General features: G+C 39.3%; 1 protein-coding gene across 1 annotated transcript in view; it reads left to right on the top strand.

Moving 5' to 3' along the window:
* Nucleotides 1-18,480, top strand: part of taf12 (TAF12 RNA polymerase II, TATA box binding protein (TBP)-associated factor) — a 43,343-nt gene that overhangs the window by 5,405 nt on the left and 19,458 nt on the right. The window contains exons 2-4 of the mRNA XM_048612917.1: nt 11,507-11,592; nt 16,012-16,064; nt 17,624-17,627. Coding sequence (XP_048468874.1) covers nt 11,520-11,592; nt 16,012-16,064; nt 17,624-17,627 — 130 coding nt within the window. The 5' untranslated portion in view covers nt 11,507-11,519. The remainder of the gene's footprint in view (nt 1-11,506; nt 11,593-16,011; nt 16,065-17,623; nt 17,628-18,480) is intronic.

Raw genomic sequence — 18,480 nt, 5'->3', positions numbered from 1 at the left:
AGAGAGAGAGAGAGACACACACACACAGGCCCAGGCAGAGAGAGAGAGAGAGAGAGAGAGACACACACACACACAGGCCCAGGCAGAGAGAGAGAGAGAGAGACACACTCAGACCAGGAAACATGGACAGCAGAATCTCTGGTCTCACACTGAGGTCGAAAAGGGGACAGAAAGAAATTGGTCAGCGCTGTCCCAGACAGGCACACAAAGACTCACTCTGTCTAGAGAGGGAATGAGAGAGGAGCCCCTGATCTCTCTCCCACAGGTGTCGAGGGGGACAGTGAAAAAAAGTAGGGTCTGCACTGCTTCTGTTTTCTTGCAGACACACAGGATCACTGAAATCCGGAGAGAGAGGAGAGACCCTTGCCTGGTCAAACTCACTGGCCCAGAGAGAAATGGGATCCACGCAGACCCTGTACAGCCTCTAACTCTAACATTCCGTCTCTCATAGACACACTTACACTCAGACACCCATTTTCAGACAGATACATATATAAGGGATCAGAGAGGCAGCAATGGGACTGAACAGCCCCTGGTTTCATACACAGACTCGGAGCCTGGAGAGAGAGAGAAGCCCCTGGTGTGTGTGTCTCTCACACATGCAGGCCCCAAAAGTGAGAAGTAGAGTCTGCATTGTCCCTGGTCTCTCGCTCAGAGTCTGTCATAGACTCACTCATTGGCCTAGGGAGGGACGGAGAGAAAAGCAGGATCCATACTGCAGCTGGATTCACTGATTTTCTCAGACTTTCCCTATGTCTCTGTTGCATACACAGGCCTGGGGGTGGGGGGGAAAAGAGAAAGAAAGAGAGAGAGAGAGAGAGAGGAAAAAAAAGTGTCTAAACTGTCCCTGGTTTCTTATATTTGCGCACGCTGTCTCACAGACTGTTTGAGGCCCAGAGGGTGAGAAGAAACACACTAAAACAGAAATTGCTGGAGAAACTCAACAGATCTAGCAGGATCTGTAGGGAGAAAACAGTTAGTTTTGAGTCCAATGAACCTTCTCCAGAGAGAGAAGTGCAGTTTGCACTGCCCTGTTTACACTTGCTCAACTCCTTCCATGTGCGCACAATCTCTCACTGGCACACTCATGCACACTTGCCCAGACAGAGAGGAAACCTGAGTTTGTGCTGACCTCGGTTATACACTGTATTCTTATGTAGGCCCATAGTTTATAAAATCATGAAGGGCATGGATAGGGTGAATAGCGAAGGTCTTTTTCCGAGGGTAGGGGAGTCCAAAACTGGAGGGAATAGGTTTAAGGTGAAAGATATAAAAGGGACCAAAGGGGCAACATTTTCACACAGTGGGTGGTGCAAATGTGGAATGAGCTGCCAAAGCAGTGAAGGCTGGTACAATTAGTGTTTAAAAGGCAACTGGATGGGTATATGAACAGGAAGGGTTAGAGGGATGCGGGGCAAATGGGACTAGATTAATTTAAGATATCTGGTCAGCATGGATGAGTTGAACCAAAGGGTCTGATTCTATGCTGTATGACTCTGACTCTATAGCTGTTTCCCAGGCCCAAAGAGAGAGGGAAGTACAGTCTGCTCTGCCTCTTCACTCGCTGTCTCTGGCATAGACTCTCGCCCGCACATAAATTACACACATTAACAATTCAAAGTAAACAAATGTTGAATACTCAAACGATTATAAAATACCACTTGAACTCAGTAAAATGTACTGAGAACTTCATGGTTCAGTAAACAATTCAGCTTTTTTGGATTAAATCTTGTGTGCCAAATGTTGCCTCCTCCATTCTGTGATTATTGAATAACGGTATAAATAGCTTTGATAATGTTCTGATCTTTTGTACCTTGGATTATTTGCGTATAAAACAAAAAAGGAATTTAAAAAATAATTAAAATGTGGCTGTGTTGCCCACTAGAACAGGAGAGGTTGATTGTGAATAATTGCAATTCTGCACCCCATGGAGTTCTGGAGTCTATTCAGGATGGATTGAGAATTTTTTTGGTTCCATAGGAGATTAAGGGATGTGGGGCTTGTGTGGAATGGTGTTAATGTCTAAATAATTGTGATGCCTGAAGGGCTGAATAGTCTATTTCAACTTTACTTTGTTCTTTATATCATTATACATCATTACCAAACATTGTGGGTTACAATATTTCCATTGCTGTCCATGTTGGCCTTTTTCACTATACAGAGAGAAATATTTACCTACGTTATTATTAATTCTTCATTCTCTCTAGATTACAGTATTTCAAGTATCCCATTCTACAGATATTTCAGTTCAATCTTACTGTAGAGCTCATTTAAAATTTTGGTTTGTCATTTAATTGTGCATGAAGCACTTTTTAAAAACAAAATTGATGAATGCTTTTACATTATTGGCAATAAATAGTCTTGTGCACAATCCTGCTTCAACTCGACTTGTCCAGTTATTTTTAATCAACCTGCTTGGCTACGTTATGAACCTCTGGGACAGGTGAGACTTGAGCCAGGACCTTCTGGCCCAAAGTTAAGGACACTGCCACTAAGCTGAATTATTAATGCCACATGGTCCTCCTCCTCCTACTACTTCATTTAATCCTGAGAATGTATCCATGCATTCCTTTCTTGCTGCACGTACCCCTGCGCTACATCAATAGTGATCACCTTGACCACTGTCTGATTGAACAGATTTCTCCTGACTTCTTCGTTGGATTTATTAATGATCATCTTGTGTTTACGGCCGTAGTTCTAAACTGTTCACAAGTGGGAACACCTTCTCCATGTATATTTTATCAAATTCCCATCCACAATTGTGAAAGCCTTTAACCGGTCACCTTTCATCCTTCTCTTTTCTAAAAGATGCTGCTGCTGGTTCAGTCCTTCCTAACAGCTTTTCGGCTTCGATAACATAATTACAAATCTTTTCTGTGTTTTCTGCAACACGTCAAATTGCTTTTGCAATTTGGAGATTAAAACTGCACACTTCTCATTTTCTGGTTAAGTCTCAGCATATTTTTGTTAGTGTTTCCTGCTAAAATGTCAAGGAGATAAATTTATAATTATTAAAACTTTAAAATATATTAGCTGAACTATATCTCATAATCTGAACTTCAAATGGTGATGTGGAATTATTGAAAGGACTCCCCACAGGAAAATAAAACTTTAATTTCTTTAATCTAGGAGTGAAAGATATCAGGATCTACTCAGCTGAATTTTTAAGGTGGTCAGGATTAGAGTACTAACCTAAGTTGTTTTATCTTTCTTACCTGTTGATGGGAAATGAATGTCATTGGCTATGCCAATGTTTATTCCCCATTCATAATTGCCCTGGAGAAGGCAGTTCAACACACCATCTTGAGCCACTCCAGTCCTTTGGGTTTTTGGGATGCTGACAGTGCTGTTAATAAGGGAGTTCCAGAATTTTGACCTAGCAACAGCGAATTAACAGCAGTATAGTTCCAGATCAGGATGGTGAAAGTTTTGGAGGGGAACTTGCAGGTAATGGTGTTCCCATGTATCTGTTGCCTTTGTCATTCAAGGTGTTGGAGGTTGTCTGATTGAAGGAACTGTCAGAGGAGCCTCGCTTTGTTACTGCAATGCATTGTGCAGATGGTACATGCTGCTGTCACTGTGCATGAGTGGTGAAAGGAGTGAATGTTAAAGATAGATCAAACAGGTTGTTATTGTCCTGGATGGTGTCAAGTTTCTTGTGTTGTTGCACCTGCACTCATCCGGGCCCAGTGGAAGGTATTCCATCATGTTCATTACTAGTGCCTTGTAGATGGTGGACAGCATTGGGGAGGCAGGAGATGAGTCAATCACTGCAGAATTCTTAGCTTCTGACTTGTACTTGTAGTCACAGTATTTATATGGCTGTTCAAGTTCAGTTGTAACCCACAGGTTGATGATAATGGCGGTTTCTGCCATGGTAATTGCATTGAATGTTGAGGGGTAAAATTTTAGATTCTGTCTTGTTGGAGAAGGTCATTGTCTGGCACTCGTGTGGCATGAATTTTGCTTGCCACTTATCAGCCCAGGCCTGATGTTCATGTCTTGCTGCATGTGGACACAAACTGTCAAGGATGTTGATGGTGTGGTCTGGAACATTGTCTGTAAGGCATGATTTCATTATGTATTACTATCAGGCTGTTATTGGCCTGTTCTGTGTGACAGCTGTCCTAACTTTAGCACAAACCCCCAAATGTTGGTGAGAAGGACTTTGGCAAATATATCTGTTGACTTTACAATGCTGTTTCTGGTGCCTAGGTTAATGCCAGGTTGTCTGTCCATTTTCATCTCTTTTTTGGAATCTGAAGTTACATGTGGGCCAAACCAGATGAGGATAACATTCCTCTCCCTAAATACATTAATGAACTAGGTGGGTTTTAATAACAATCAATGGATGGCTTTTAATTCCAGACCTTTGAAAAAAAAATTGAAGTCAAATTTGGCAATCAACCATCGTGATATTGGACCCATGTTCCCAGAGCAGTTTAGGGTTCTAGATTCCTTGATCAGTGACATTACAATTATTACTGGTCTCTAGTGTCCTGTGGGATGCATGTTTCATTTCTTCATTATACTTTTCTAATGCATTATGATCAGTTGCAATACAATCATGTTTTAACTGTGTTTTTAATTCCCTCATGACGCTTTTAACTCTTATTTACTTATATTCTCAAATACTCCTTGAAGATGCAAATTTCAAATTTGTATACTCCATTGTTCAATGAGATTTAATCTGAAAAGGCCTGATGATTTCCCACCAAGTAAGCATTTAAGTGCACACTGTCCACACAAAGGTGGTATTCTGTGGTTTGAGTATTGCATATATTTTTCTTAAAGTCGCCTTTTTCTTGGCTGGGATTATGTTGGGAGTTAAATAATCGCAGTTTTAAAAAGAATGTTCACACATGAAATATGGGTATTGCTGGCTAACCAGCATTTATTGCCTGTTCCTAGAAGGTGGTGGTGAGCTGCTGTCTTGAACTAATGCACTCAGTGTACTATATAGGTAGACACACAATGCCCTTGGCGGGGTGGGGGGGGGAGTTCCAGGATTTTGACCCAGCGACGCTGAAGCAATATACTTCCACGTCAGAAGAGAGGAATGATTTGGTTGTTAGAATAATAATTATTATATGAAACCTATAATTTGAGATTTAAATGTGCAAAATTGAAATTTCTGTAAAAAAAAAGGTCCCTGGTGATTTTTAAGAAATATTATTAACAAAGGAAGGGATTATTTTCTAATGATCTCTTTTGTTCTCATACCTTCCTACAACAGTGACTGCACTTAATGGCTGAAAAGCATTTTGAGATGCACTCTAATCATGAAGGGCACAATGTGTAAATGCAAGACTTTGTTTGTTCTTTCATTCTTTGTGATCCTGGTAAAAATAAGTAACTTGTTTTGTTGGTTTTACAACAAAAACCAAACAAGTATTTAAATAATTAAGCCACAAGGTTAATGGTTCAAAACAAGAGTTTGACCACCAAAATTGAAGAACATAAATACTGGTAACTACACATTACTTCAAATAAGCCATTATATTAACAATGTTAAAAATACAGTGAGCAGAGATACTTGTAGCTTAAACCAAACTAATTAACTCAACAGTTTTTCCACACCCATTTGATTTGCATACTCAGTAATTCAAGTCAGATACTTATCAGAAGTTGGAAGATCAGCCTCTTGTCCTGAGAACTATTTCAAAGATTCTAATAAGAGCTGAGATTTCTTGGGCCTCTGACTTATTTTTGCCAAGATTGTCCCCTCAAATCTGCTGCAGGGGTCCCACAGTTGTAAACTTGCAGTTCAACACATGTTTAAGATGACAGTAATGCTTTTGTTGCTCTGGTCAGAACTTTCCTGGCTGTAGTATTCTTTAACTTTGGAGTCTTTTCTATCTGTCTGTGTAAAATGTATCTTTTCAAACCTGTCCCTTGTATGAGTTACCCTAGATCCTGTGCTTCCTCATAGGTTTCCCCATTGTAATGGATCAGTAAATCAAAATCCATAACCCAAGCAGTCAGCAATTTTTTCTGCTGTAGTATAAATTGTTGCAATCGTTTGGCATTTTGGCAGATTTGTGTTTCTTCAACAGCGCTCTCTTTTCAAGATTATTCAAGTTCTGTGCTACCAAGTGAAATGTTGAGCTGTGATCTCAGTAAATTTTCAATGTCTGAGTAATTAAACACACAAACTATTTCCTTTATTAAACAATGGACTGGTGGGAATGGTGTGAGTTGTGTGACTCCCCTTTTGTAAAGACATTGGTCGGTGGGTAGCAAAATTCCCTTAGATTCACAGAGTTGAAAGTTCACATCCCACTCCAGAGAATTGAGCAGAACTTAGATTGACATCGGTTCTGCATTGTTGAAGGTATAAGAGATTTTAACCAAAGTCTTGACTGCTTTTTCAGCTGAATGTCAAAGACCAATTGATATGCTTTTGAAGAAGAGCAGGGAAATTATCCCCAGTGTCATCAATAGTATTTATCTCCCATCAAAATCTCAAAACTAAATTATCTGACCATTTTCATGTTGCTATTTGCAGGATCTTGCTGTGTGGAAACTGGATCCTGTTCCCTACATTACAACAGTTTCTCTACTTCAAAAGTACTTAACTGACTGAAGTGTTTTGGAATATTTTATAGCTACATAAATGCAAGCCTTTCTTTCATGAATTTTTGCTTCTGGGAACTGACAGGCACTTAGCAAAGTACTGGACCTCCTCTTAGGAAACAAGATTCGGCAAGTACTGAACTATAGAATCCCTACGGTGTGGAAGCAGGCCGTTCAGCCCATTGAGTCTGCATCGACCCTCTGAAGAGCACTCCACCCAGAGCTACCCCATCCCTGTAACCCTGCATTTCCTATGGTTAATCCACCTAGCCTGCACATCCTTGGACACAATGGGCAATTTAGCATGGCCAATCCACCCTAATCTGCACATCTTTGCATTGTTGGAGGAAACCGACGCAGACATGGGGAGAATGTGCAAGAGCCACACAAACAGTTGCCCAAGGCTGGAATCAAACCAGGGTCCCTGAAGCTGTGAGACAGCAGTGCTAACCGTCATGCCACCGTACCGCTGAAGTGTCAGTTGGAGAGCACTTTGGGTCCAGTGACCATAACACTCTTAGTTTTAACATTAGTTATGGAAAAAGATAGGACAAGTTGTCATGTTAAGGTGCTAACCTGGAGCAAAGCCAATTTTGGGGCCATTAGTCAAGATCTAGCAGAGATCGATTGGGTGAGTCTGTTTGAAGGAAAAGGAACAAGAGAGCAAAAACAGGATGTTTGATGGATCTGGCAGATAAGGTTAAAGATAATCCCAAGACATTCTATAGCTATATTAAGAGTAAAAGGGTTTTCCAGGGAGAGAATAGGTCCCCTTAATATCAACATGGCCATCTATGTGTGGAGCCGCAGGAGATGGGGCAGATTTTTTATGAATATTTCTCCTCAGTGTTTGCTGAATAGAGAATCGAGGATGCTAAGGAAATAAGGGAAACGAGCAGGGATGTTTTGGACCACATGCAAATACGAGAGAAGAGGTGTTTGTGACCTTAAAGTACATTGAGGTGGCTAAATTCCCTGGGCCTGATCACGTTCATCCTTGGACGTTATAGGAAGCTAGGGAAGAAGTTGCAGAGATTTTTGCTTGATCTTTAGCCACTGGTGAAGCTCCAGAAGACTGAAGGGTGGCTAATGTTGTTCCATTGTTTAAGTAGCAAAGACAAGTCAAGGAACCTTAGGCCAGTGAGCCCGACGTCAGTGGTAGGTGAGTTATTGGAGATGGTACTGAGGAACAGGATCAGTCAACATTTGGGTAGTCAAGGTCTGATTAGGGATAGTCAGTATGGATTTGTGCGTGGAAGTCATGTTTGACAAACCTTTGAGATTTTGAAAGAGATAACCAAGAGGATAAATGAGGGTAGGGCAGTGGATGTTGTCCATGTGGACTTTAGTAAGGCCTTTGACAAGTCCCGCATGGCAGGCTAATCATGAAGGTTGGGTTGCAATGGGATCTAAGGAGAGCTAGGTAATTGGATTCAAAATTGGCTCGATGGTTGGAAGTAGAGGTTGATGGTTGAAGGTTGTTTCTTGGACTGGAGGCCTGTGACTAGTGGTATACCACAGGGGTCAGTGCTGGGACCTTTGTTTTTTGTTATTTACATTAGGGGTCTGGATGTGAATGTACAAGGCATGATTAGTATGTTTGCAGATGACACAAAATTAGGAGGTATCGTTTATAGCGAGGAAGGTTATCATACGTTACAGAGGGATCTTGATCAGATGGAAAAGTAGGCTGAGGATTGGTAAATGCAATGCAATACAGAGAAGTGAGAGGTATTGCACTTTGGAAAGTCAAACCAAGATAGGACTTGTGAAGTAAACGGTAAGGTCCTGAGCAGTGTAGTGAAACAGAGCGACCTAGGAGTACAAGCACATAATTTGTTGAAAGTGACATCATAGGTGGACAGGGTGGTGAAGAAGGTGTAAAGTATGTTGGCCTTCATCGATCGAGGCATTGAGATATAGGAGTTGGGACATTGTTATGGTTGCATAAGTCATTGGTGAGGCCATGAGTCATTGGTGGAGCATTGTGTACGGTTTGGTCACCCTGTTTTCGGAAAGACATAGTTAAACTGGAAAGTGTACAAAGAAGATTTATGACAATGTTGCCAGGACTAGTAGGCCGGAGTTATAGGGAGAGTTTGGTCTGGATAGGACTTTATTCCTTGGAACGTAGGAGAATGAGGGGTGACCATATTGAGGTGTATAAAATCATGAGGGGCATAGATAGGATGAATGCATGTAGTCTTTTTCCCAGGGATGGGGAATTGAAAGCAAAATAGAAGGCATACGTTTAAGTGAGAGGGGAAAGATTTAAGAAGGACCTGAGGGGCAACTTCATGCAGAGAGTGGTGAATATATGGAATGGGCTGCCAGAGAAAGTGGTTAAGGCAGGTACATTAGCAACATTAAAAAAAAAATCATTTGGATAGGTATGTGGATGGGAGGGGTTTAGAGAGATATGGAACAAACGTGGGCAATTTGGAACTAGCTGAGTGGGCACCATGGTCAACATGGACCAGTTTCTATGCTGTATTATTCAATGACTCTGACTCCAAGTTAAAAATGAGCATAAATTTGAAATTGGTGTTAGTGCAGCAAAAGTAGCAGATAGTAGTTTGTGTTAGAGCATGTGTGTTACAACTAACTGGGGTGTAGAGTCTTGGTATTCAAGCTCTGCTATTCCCAGAGTGGACACCAAATTTTAATTTTATCAATTTATGCAAAATTGCCAATTTACCTGTCTGATAGACTCAGACTCAGTTTAACACAAGATATTGACCAGGTTTTTGCATTTAACAAGAATTACTGTATATTTCCAGTAAATAGACTCCAATAGCTTTGAACTGTCAACATAAATCTCTCATAGTTAAAACTCTAGCCTACTTCTAAAACCTCCTTTCATGTCATACAGATAGACAGAAATGAAGAAACATTGTTGTTATCGATGGAGAGAAGAAAATGTACTGAGAAAACCATGCAACGAGGGGTTCCAACTGTTTCTGAAGTCCTTTAGTTCTGTGATATTTTGCTTTCTGTTCTTTTACATCAAAGGAGGCAGAGTTCACAAATTATAAAGTCTCACATATGTTTAAAAGCAACTGGTGGGAGAAAACAACCGATTTTTTTCAGCTTCAAGCATTTTACTCATGAGACTGTTGAGACTTCAATTCTAGAGGTCCAAGGGCAGCTTCTCACTATACTGGTCAAACCCACAAACTGTTCACCTACCCAGGAACCAATCTGAATTGTCGTCAGCCTGATGACAATTGAACGAACCAATCAGCTACTTGTTACCAGTCAAATCTCACTTTCTATACATGCCCTGGAACCCTGCCATCTATTTACACCTTCTCCCTACTGATTGAAAGCAATAGTGTAAACAGAACTTGTAATAAGTTTCAGTAACTTGCCTTTTCTTAGTATAGTAATTTCTTCCTTACGCCTTTGTTCTAAAACAACTGTCTTCCTAATCTAGTCTACAATCAAAAATAATGTAAAGTAGAAAGATAGTCTTTACAGGAGAAAGGAAATAGGAATAGAACTATCTGTTCTGCCCATTGAGCCTTCAAGCTTACTTGAATTTGTATGTTTTCACTCTGTGTCGCAATCCAGTTCCACTATTCCCAGAGTGGTCACAAATATGAAAAGATTTCTTCAAACCATCCAAAATCCCCAGTTTATCTGATTGATAAACTTCGTTTAAAGGAAAACACTTGCTAAGTTTCTGTAATTAAGAAAATAACTGCTTATAATAAGCAAAGTATTTTTAACCAATGGCAATTAGGAAATGTTAATTACTAACTTATAACTAAAATTTAAATTCTACCCTTCTAAATTTTACCTCCCAGCCCCTCCCAATGCATACAGACAGACAGATATAGGTAATGGATATTAAGAGTGGAAAAGGAAAAAAATAACTCCGGCAAGCACAGTTTGATAGCACCAGCCTGGACCACAGGATTCAATGATTGTTTTCTTTTTCTTCTTTTCAATGATTTTTAGTTTGTTGTCTTAATAGCAATGTTGTTTGCATACTCATGCTGTCAATTCGGTAATTGGGAATTTGTCCTTTCACTATCTTCAAAGGTGGTTTATTTCTCCTTCAGTAAGGGATTTGCAGAAGGGACACTGTTCAGCCCATTGTGCCTGCATCAGCTCTTTTTATCATGCAGTTTTCTGTTGGTTCAGAACCTCTCTGTTTGCTTTTGTTCTGAGTTTGAGAAAAATGTGACATTCCGTACAACTCAAAATGTGCTCCCGTAAGCATGGTGTTTAAAACTGCATCCATCTCTTAAACAGTCTCCTTGGTTTAAAATAGCACCTTTCTAGTCCACATTCCAGAAATAAAGGAAATAAAAGACATAGTCTTTATCTCTCCCTGTCTCCATGCTCCTATTGCAGAGGAATGAGTCTTGCTGGGTTTTGGTACCTTGGGCAGCAGCAGTATTGCTTTGCCTCACCCAGGTGACAGGTCTTCCTGTAAATATCAGTAAGCTGTTTGACCATGTTGGTTTCCTGACCCTATCTTCAATCGTGCCGCTCCAATTGTTAGTGAGTGATCTAAAATGGAAAGGGAAGCCCAAATTTAAGTTTTAAATAATTTGTTAATTTACTTTGTTTTCTAATTGGCAAAACGCTTTATAGTGGCTAGACATTTTATTTGCTCCTTCTGGAGCATAGAGAGAGAAGAATGAGAAACCGGACTTAGATGTGGCTTTCCAATCCTAAGGAAATTTTACTATTCTTAAAAGAAAACTTCATCCCATCATCATTATAGAATCACTGTACACCAATAGTTTATATTCTAGAAATTATCAAGCTTATTCTTTGAATTAATCTTGCATTTATGTTACTCTGTACTAGTAATTTTTAGAATATTAATTTGTTATTTAAGACGCTTCTGAAAAGTGTTTGCAGTCCTAGATTCAGTTAATCTAAATGTGGCCTAATCCTTGCTGTTTGTTTTTAGGCAGTATGTCACAATGAACTCTTCATTATCTGGGCCTACAGCAGTAGCTGATGTGATTAAAGATCTAGACTCTCAGATAGCAGTAAGTAGTGCCTGAGTTGGCCTTAACTGGTGTGAGAGAATGCAGCAGCAAAACATGCATAGGGGTTTTGCACTAAATTTTGCTTTCTCATTCCGCATTGGTGATTGAATAACCTATTTGCAAATATCTGATGTGAATCCAGTAGAAAGTCACCATTTTGCAATGGTTGCTTATATCCTGTTTCTTTTTCCTTCCTGTCTGAAGGTACTTTGCCACAATGGTAGTGGTGTTGTACCTGGAGGCAGACCATAAGTGACAGCAGGCCATTTGACTCTGGAAGCCCTGTACTCCTGAATATCTATACATATATTTCCGGTGCAGATTGATGCTTTGTGATTAAAATCTGACTTAATTTCCCCCCCCTCTGGCACATCACTGGCACCCAAATTGGACTATCAAACCTCAGCCACATGCAACAAACTGACTTTCTGGTCTGTACTACTTTTTGCCTATAAATAACCAATTCCCTTCAATCTCAAGCAATAGGAAAATGAGACAAATCACAAAATAATCATTTAAGATGCATGTCTTGGCTTTATAAATATATAGATCAGGGTTTTCCAAAGTGGAGTTCGGGAATTGAAATCTTGAAATTGCAGTGAAACTTTGTCAGAATTATAACAGTAGTACCTCTACTCCAACAGGCCCCTAATCCCAGTTTTCACTGAAGGAGCGACCCCAATTTTTAAGCTTTAAAATGGGGTCACATTTGGCAAGCACTGGTGCAAGACTGTTGGGAAAGAGGATTATTTTTCTTCAGCATCAGTTACATTTCTGTATTCTGAAACGTATGGTGTACCCAATGGTGTGAAAGAAGTATTTCTTAAATTCCTAAATTTCCTTTCCTAAATTTAAAAATGTATTCTTAAACTTAGTAGCAAACTGCATTTGCCTTAGAACACACTGCTGCTAAGTACAGCTTAACTTTGCCAGTAATGTATAAGTTTCTACTGCTAAATCTCATGATCTAGGGCTCCATTAGAGAAGGTTTTGTTTGTTTTTTTCAAAACAGAGAAGCTTCCCAAAATTAATATCTGAAAACTGTGCCAGAAGCCCAGCCATACAGGGTGCTCATTTCTTGCTGCTGAGTACATACATGACTTTTCTTGATCAAAAAGCATGACCGCTAGGAATGCTTGTAAATCACTCCTTTAAAAATAATCACGCATTCTGCTTTACAAAGTGCAAATCAGTATTGCACAATTGCTTCTTGAATTGTTTCGGTAATATCAGTGCATCTTTAGTCATTATTTTGTTCACTTTGGATTCTAACACATGTTGTAAGCTTCAAGTTTTACCCTGATCAATTCTTTGTAAAGTAATAATTGTCTGAGTTTAATACAAATGCAATTATTTTTAAGAAATGGATTTTAAAAATGTAAGTGCAAAAATGTGACACTTCGAGGAGCCTCTGCTGAGGCCTTAGCTTTTTACAATTTACATCAATGACATTGAGAGGAGCGAAGGCATGGTAGTTGAATTTGCAGGTGATACCAAGCTAAGAAGGAAGGTATGTTGTGAAGAAGACAAAGAAATTGCAATTGTAACAAAAGTTGAGTGAGCAGTCAAAAGCTGGCAGATTGATTATATTGGGGAAAAATGTGACATTGGCTTTGACAGGCAAAATCAAACAGCAGAGCATTAATGAGATGGAGAACAACTACAGATTTCGGGGATGGAAATACATTTAGGTGTTCTAGTACATGAGTAACAAAGTTAGCATGCAGGTATAGCAGATAATCAAGAGGCCTAATAGTATGCTATCCTTTACTGCATATTTGGTTATACAGAGCATTGGTGAGATCACATCTTCAATACTATGTGCAGTTTTGGTCTCATTAAGGAAGGATGTAAATGCATTGGAGATGATTCATAGGTGGTTTACTAGATTGATATGGTTTTAAATTTAAGGCACACCCTTTCAGAAAGATGAGTTTTTTTAATCTAATTTTTGTATGCCTTTCAAACAACTACATCTGACAACTGCTGAGGGAGGGTCATTCTATATTTTTAAGATAGAAGTGGGTAGATTCCTGTTAGGCCAGGAATCGAAGATATTTGAGGATATGGGTACGTTGACTTCAAAGCACGAACATCAGTCATGATCATATTGAATTTGTAGAACTTGAGGAGCCACATGGTCTACTTCTGCTCCTATTTTACATGTTCGGTTGTCTGACTTTAAGTCAGTGAAATAGTTCATTGAAATAATGTTTCCATTCAAAACATCAATGGGGAAATTGATTTGACCTGCTTTAAAACATTGATGCAGACATGTAAGTTCAAGTATGTTGCTGTAAATTAACAATAAATCTCATGTTAAAGCTACTTGGCTTTAATTCTGGCTTTGAGTTGTCTGTAACTTATAACTTGACATATGATTGACTAGCTGAAGATTTCAGGCAACTTTTGCTAAATATGAAAAACATTGCACCAGTATCTGGTTTCATTTACGTCATTATTATCTCTAGTGTCTGGTTTTAGAAGAAACTCCCTGTTCATGTCAATAAAACAACTTTTCTTTAAGCATGTTAGCACTGAGATCTAATTCGGATTAACAAATTGTTACCAGATGTCATCGTACTTGCTGTCACTGACTGAAATGCTTATTATCCCGAAATGCCCAGACAGGAAAGCAAAGCTTCTATTAAATGAGGTACCGTTACCAATAACTTTACTGTGAGCACTGTAGCACACAAGATATTGTTATTGAATCCAAAATTAAGAAGCTGCCCATAAGCTGCTGATTTTTCTGTCTGGATATGTTTGGAAGCATGAGCAAATAAATGGTCTCATTAGACAGAGAGGTTACCATCTTTTCTTAACGCTGACTGGCAGGAATTAATCTGCTGCTACAGGCTAATGAAGCTGAGTTAAGAGTTCTTTCATACTTGTCATGTAAGTGTATTGGGGTGAATCAATCAAAGAAGTGTAGAAAATGAAATTCAATTTTTAACAAAGTTTGTGATTGTGACAATGACTTTTATCAAATTTGAATTATAATCTAGCCAGTGCATTTTAGGTTCCGATTGCTAATTGCACCCAAAATGGAAAATGTGTTCAATCATCTTTATGACCATTGGTGTGTGGTTTAGTTGATACAGTGGATATTGCCTTGTTGAGGGAATGCCTTCACCATACTGACAACCTTGGGCTACGTTGAAGCACAGTTATGAGGCTAATTTTTTTTTAAATTGTAGATCTTGTTAATGTGAGAAATTGAAGTGTTGTAAAATGGAAGGTACCTTCAAATCTTTGGCACCTTGTGCCAACATCAAAGGCACTGCTGTAACTTACAGCATGATGAAAAGTATAATCTTTGTCATGGCTGAACTATGAACACTGAATCCCAACATCAAAACAATTGATTAGATTTTTAATAGTAGGTGAATCAGCTCTTGTCTCTGCTCACATTCTGCTGGAAGAGAAAATATGATTTAAAACTGTGCAGCACTCCAGGCTTTTCCAAAAATTAAAGCAAGCATTGTGATGCCATCTGGTGACAAGCTTCTAAGTATGAGTTTATTCATGATCTTGAGTGAGAAATCAGAATTTCATTTCATGGCTGTTTTATTTTGTTGTAAGAACTGGATGGTGGTGGAGTGTTTATTTTTGTATTCCAAATAAAATACAAGTGTGTAGATTCTTGAAATTTGACAAATGAATGGTGTGAATAATTTGAAAAATTGGAATAAATTGTTCATGGTCTTGAATTTTTAACTGTTTTCTTTCGAAGTGGAATGCATGCATGAGTACAAAACTAAACCATTTCACATTTGGTTTGGAGTTACTGATAAACCCAGTTTCACTCATCAACTCACATGTTAACCTGGCAGGGAATCATTTGGGTTTGAGATACGTAATACAACTGGATATTGAGGTCGCATAGCATGAGATGTGTGATTTTTGTGAGAGAAACAGATGAAGACTTTATTTATCATGTAAGCTGTTTGGCTAAAAAATAATATTGTATAAAATGAATCTCCTTGTAAAGTTTTGATGCAAACCTGTGCATTCGAACACAAAGTGGCCACCCTTTGCATAGCAGTACCCAACTAACTTCTCCACCTTAGAATGGGAACTCATTTGGCTTTATTTATCCGAAATAAATCGGAATGTTTTGGTTCAGTAACCTGAAATTTGTGATCAGGGCCTCAATTAAACATGCTGCCTTTACCCCTGGTTGAATTTGAATCTAGCCCAGACTGATTCCATTATTTCTGGCAATGTTAAAAGTTGAGCAGTTTAAATCCTGTTCTAAAAGCTGACAGATCCACAACACAGAATTATTCGTTGTTTGGGATTTGTTGTATTGTAAATGATATCTCAAAAGAGATGCTGAGTTAGGAAATAGAAAAATTGTACAATTTCAGTAGAAAATCCTTTTTTGAGCGTGAATTAAAACATTTTTTTCCTGTTTGAGACCTAAGAGGTGCATGGCACCCTGATCCCCGGCATTCCAATCCTGAGGCCCATGTAACTCCATTCTTTTTACATGCCTATTTCTTGTTTGCTGGTTTGCCCTGTTTGTCTGTGGGTTTGGAGAGTTAGAAGTGGTTGCTTTTTAGTATCTCACCAGCCAATAAATTTAGAATGGAGTATCTGGGCTTATTAATGTCAACAACTGTTCCCTGGTTGGGGATATATTCGCGCACTTGGATGTACACCTGCAAAGCTCATGACAACTGAAGTTTAGGCATCTCTGATTGAAGATGTCTTTAGAAATAGAGACAGTTAAACATTGGTTGAAGATGTTTGGGGCTGTCAGTATATTAGTGGAAGTGTATTCCATTAATTGCATTGTTATTGCACATCCTTGTAATTACAAAACTTTGTGAACTAAACAATTTGTTTTCAATAAAATTTGGCTGTTTAATGCCTTTTTTAATCAGTGGATAAAAGCAGTGTATGCTAGGTGCTTGGGATAGGTAGGCAGTGATTTTAAGTTTGGAACATCCAATTCTTTATTAAATGTTGATTTTGTACTTCCGTGCAACAAATATAAACATTTTTGTTTCTTAAATAAGAAATGTATTGTATTAAAATAGTTATGACATTCCAGTCTAAATAAATCACAATCACTAGCGAAACTGGAATCAATGGATGTGTGGCAGTAAACTCTCTGCTGGTTGGAATCATACCTGGCACATAGGAAGATGGTTATAGTTGTTGGAGGTCAGTCAACTCAGCTCCGGGGCATCTCTGCAGGAGTTTCTCCAGGTAGTGTCCTCGGCCCAACCATCTTCAGCTGCTTCATCAATAATCTCCGCTCAGTCATAAGGTCAGAATTGGGAGTTCGCCAGTGATTGCATAATGTTCAGCACCATTCTCAACTCTTCAGATATTGAAGCAGCCCATGTTCAAATGCAACAGAATCTAAACAATATCCAGGCAATGACCATCACAGATGAGACAATCTATCCAACCTGCCATTGACATTCAATGGTGTTGCCATCACTGAATTCCCCCACTACCGGCATCCTTGGGGTTATCATTGACTTGACCAGAAACTCACCTGGACTCAACATAAACATGGTGGCTACTAGAGCAGGTCAGAGGCTAGGAATCCTGCAGTGAGTAACTCACCTGATTCCCCAAAGCCTGTCTACCATGTACAAGGCACAAGTCAGGAGTGTGATGGAATGTGTGATGGATGGGTGCAGCTCCAACAACACGCAAGCTTAACACCATCCAGGACAAAGCAGCCTGCTTCATTGACATCACATCCACAAACATCCACCCCCTTCATCACTGATACTCTGTGGCAGCAGTGTGTGTTATCTACAAGATGCGCTGCAGAAATTCACCAAAGATTCTTCGGCACCTTCAAAACTCATGACTACTTCTATCTAGATGGACAAGGGCAGCAGATCCATGGGAACACCACCACCTGCAAGATCCCCTCCAAACCACTCACCATCCTGATTTGGAAATATATTGCCTTCTCTTCACTGTCACTGAATCAAAATTCTGGAATTCCCTCCCTAACAGCATCGTGAGTCAACCCACAGCACAAGGACTGCATTGTTCAAGAAGGCAGTTAACCATCACCACCTTCTCAAGGACAAGAAGGAATAGGTAATAAATGCTGGCCAGCCAGTGACTAGAATATTAAAAAAAATCAATTGAGGGTGGAACTTATAAACCATTCTTTCCTGTAACATGATAGTGATTCGTAATTTTTTTGCAATATGTGACTTGGTTTGTTTGGGGCATTTTAATTAGTATTATGGTTTGTTATATTTAAGTCAAAGGAGTGGATGTTGTGGATACAACATCAGTCAAGCAGGCCGCTTTGTCCTGAATGGTGTCAAGCTTCTCAAGGCAACTGTCTTTGGGATGAAGCAAGGGAGATCAGTCAATACTGCAAGGTGCCAAACAATCAAATATGCAAAACTGAGACATTTTTACATCACTATTGCAAACCATGCAAATTTGATTATACTAAATAATTCTGTGCAAGTATCTTCCAAACAGATTGCATAATTGCTGGCTAAATACTGACTTTCTGTTCAGCTGACATGTTAACTGTTTACTGGGGTAACCCTTAATTAATTTTTTTGTGCTTTTACATTCAAAAATGAAGGAAGCTTTATTGAACTAAATGCTTTGCAGTGGTATATCCCTTGACACTTAATGCATTTGCTTATGCTACCTTTATATTTTGTGCAGCAGACAATGATCACTAAAACACTCTGGTTTCCATGGCAATTATTTTCTTCACCTCGAGTTATCCTCTCACTGTTCTGCACTACAGTGAATGTCAGTGCCCTATGTATTCTCACCTAGGTGGCACCATTTCACTGTGAACTTCTCTGAAAAATGCTGGCAGGCTTTTTTTTGGCATGAGTGTCGTAACTGAACCTATTCTGTTTCCTGCCCAACCACCAAA

Source organism: Rhincodon typus, chromosome 27 (assembly GCF_021869965.1).
Source record: "Rhincodon typus isolate 14 chromosome 27, sRhiTyp1.1, whole genome shotgun sequence".
In the NCBI taxonomy this organism is placed as follows: domain Eukaryota; kingdom Metazoa; phylum Chordata; class Chondrichthyes; order Orectolobiformes; family Rhincodontidae; genus Rhincodon; species Rhincodon typus.
This window is presented reverse-complemented; position numbering and strand designations above follow the sequence as displayed.